The sequence below is a fragment of the Mustela putorius genome, unplaced genomic scaffold (genome assembly GCF_011764305.1).
Source record: "Mustela putorius furo isolate JIRA1106 unplaced genomic scaffold, ASM1176430v1.1 tig00537227_pilon_pilon_pilon, whole genome shotgun sequence".
In the NCBI taxonomy this organism is placed as follows: domain Eukaryota; kingdom Metazoa; phylum Chordata; class Mammalia; order Carnivora; family Mustelidae; genus Mustela; species Mustela putorius.
Genome location: NW_025422368.1, coordinates 453,059 through 454,659, shown reverse-complemented (window position 1 = coordinate 454,659; position 1,601 = coordinate 453,059). Strand labels below are relative to the sequence as shown.

Below are 1,601 nucleotides of genomic sequence, written 5' to 3'. Positions count from 1 at the left end.
TACCTTACTCAAGGAAACTACCAAATTCATATTCATTAAGTGAGTCAAGGGATAAATCATTTGAAAGCTTTGGATTGGAAGAAACAATGACAACCATTACTTAATCTTTAACTGGAAAAAGTAAAAATTTTAAACTATATTTTCCTCTTTTAATATTTTCTGATTTGAAGATATACTTCTGTTTAATTTGTTGTGTTTTGTTTTTTGATTTTCCTAATTTGGAGGTAAAGCTAGGATTTAAGTTTTTAAAAGCTATTAACATGCCTGTTTGTGGAAGGATCTTAAAAGGTATTTGTGATGAACATGTTACTAGAATAGGATGAATGAAAACGAATAAAATAACTTGACTATAAAATTTGGCCCATTATATTTGGTTCTTTATATTTATTTATTTATTTGGCTTTACATTCTCTTATTTCCTGGAAAATATCACAATTTTTTTGAGTGAGTTATTGAAGGCTTGTTTGACTTGCTTATTCCTCAGTGTATAAATGAAAGGGTTCAGAACTGGAGCAATAGAGGTAGTGAGCACCATCACGCCCTTATTAATCACCACTGATTCCTTTGCTGAAGGTTTGATATAGATGAAGATGCAGCTGCCATAAGTGATAGAAACCACAATCATGTGGGAAGAACAAGTAGAAAAGGCTTTTTTTTTCTTTTGCTGGTCAGAAGGGAATCCTAAAATTGTCTTGATGATATAAATGTAAGACAGAACTACACATGTAAGTGTCATAAGGAGGGTCAGCACAGCACAGATTATAACAGTCTGTTCCATGAACCAAGTATTTGAACAAGAGATTTTCAGGAGGGGAGATGCATCACGGATAAAATAATCAATGGTATTAGAATCACAGAATTCCAGATTTAAGCCTAAGCTAAGTGGGGGGATTATAATCAACAGACCAGCTACCCAACACCAAAAACACATCTTCTGCAGACAGTACTAATCATGACAGTCACATAATGTAAGGGTTTGCAGATGGCCACATAACAGTCATAGAACATGGCAGCCAACAGAAAAAATTCAGTTATACCAAAGAAATCAGTAAAAAATACCTGACTGGCACAGGCATTGTAAGTAATGACCCTGTCACCTGTTGCTATGTTATATAAATACCTTGGAATACAAGCAGATGTGAATGAGATCTCTAAGAAGGAGAAATTTTGTAGGAGATAGTACATGGCAGTTTTAAGGTGGGAATCCAATAAGATGAGGCAGATGATTGTCAAGTTCCCAATTATACTCAACATATAAGTGAGGAAGAGAAAGATAAAAATTAAAACCTGCAGTGGAGGGTCATCTATCAGTCCCAGCAGAATGAATGTTGTTACTGTACCATTTCTCATCACTGATTCATGATAATCTTTTAAATATGCATGTAACATTGAGACATTTTATTATAGATTATTTTAACAATATGAACTCTATCATATGTCGAGGGCGGAAGCTTCAGGGGCTCGGAGATCCGTCAACCGCAGTGCTTTGCAAAATGGCGCCTGGCGATTTGCCAGAAGGTGTGTCTAGAGTGACTGATTGTAAACAGGAAGTACTACCTATTGGCTGTTGAACTATTGCTATGCTGTGGGTACTTGGTAAC

The 1,601-nt window shown here is 35.4% G+C and overlaps 1 protein-coding gene across 1 annotated transcript; it reads right to left on the bottom strand.

The window, feature by feature from the left end:
• Positions 1-412: 412 nt before the first annotated feature.
• On the bottom strand, positions 413-1,350 carry LOC101691520 (olfactory receptor 6C2-like). The gene is given in 2 exon segments (XM_013050864.1): positions 413-921; positions 924-1,350. Coding segments are annotated over 2 exon segments (936 nt in total).
• Positions 1,351-1,601: the final 251 nt, after the last annotated feature.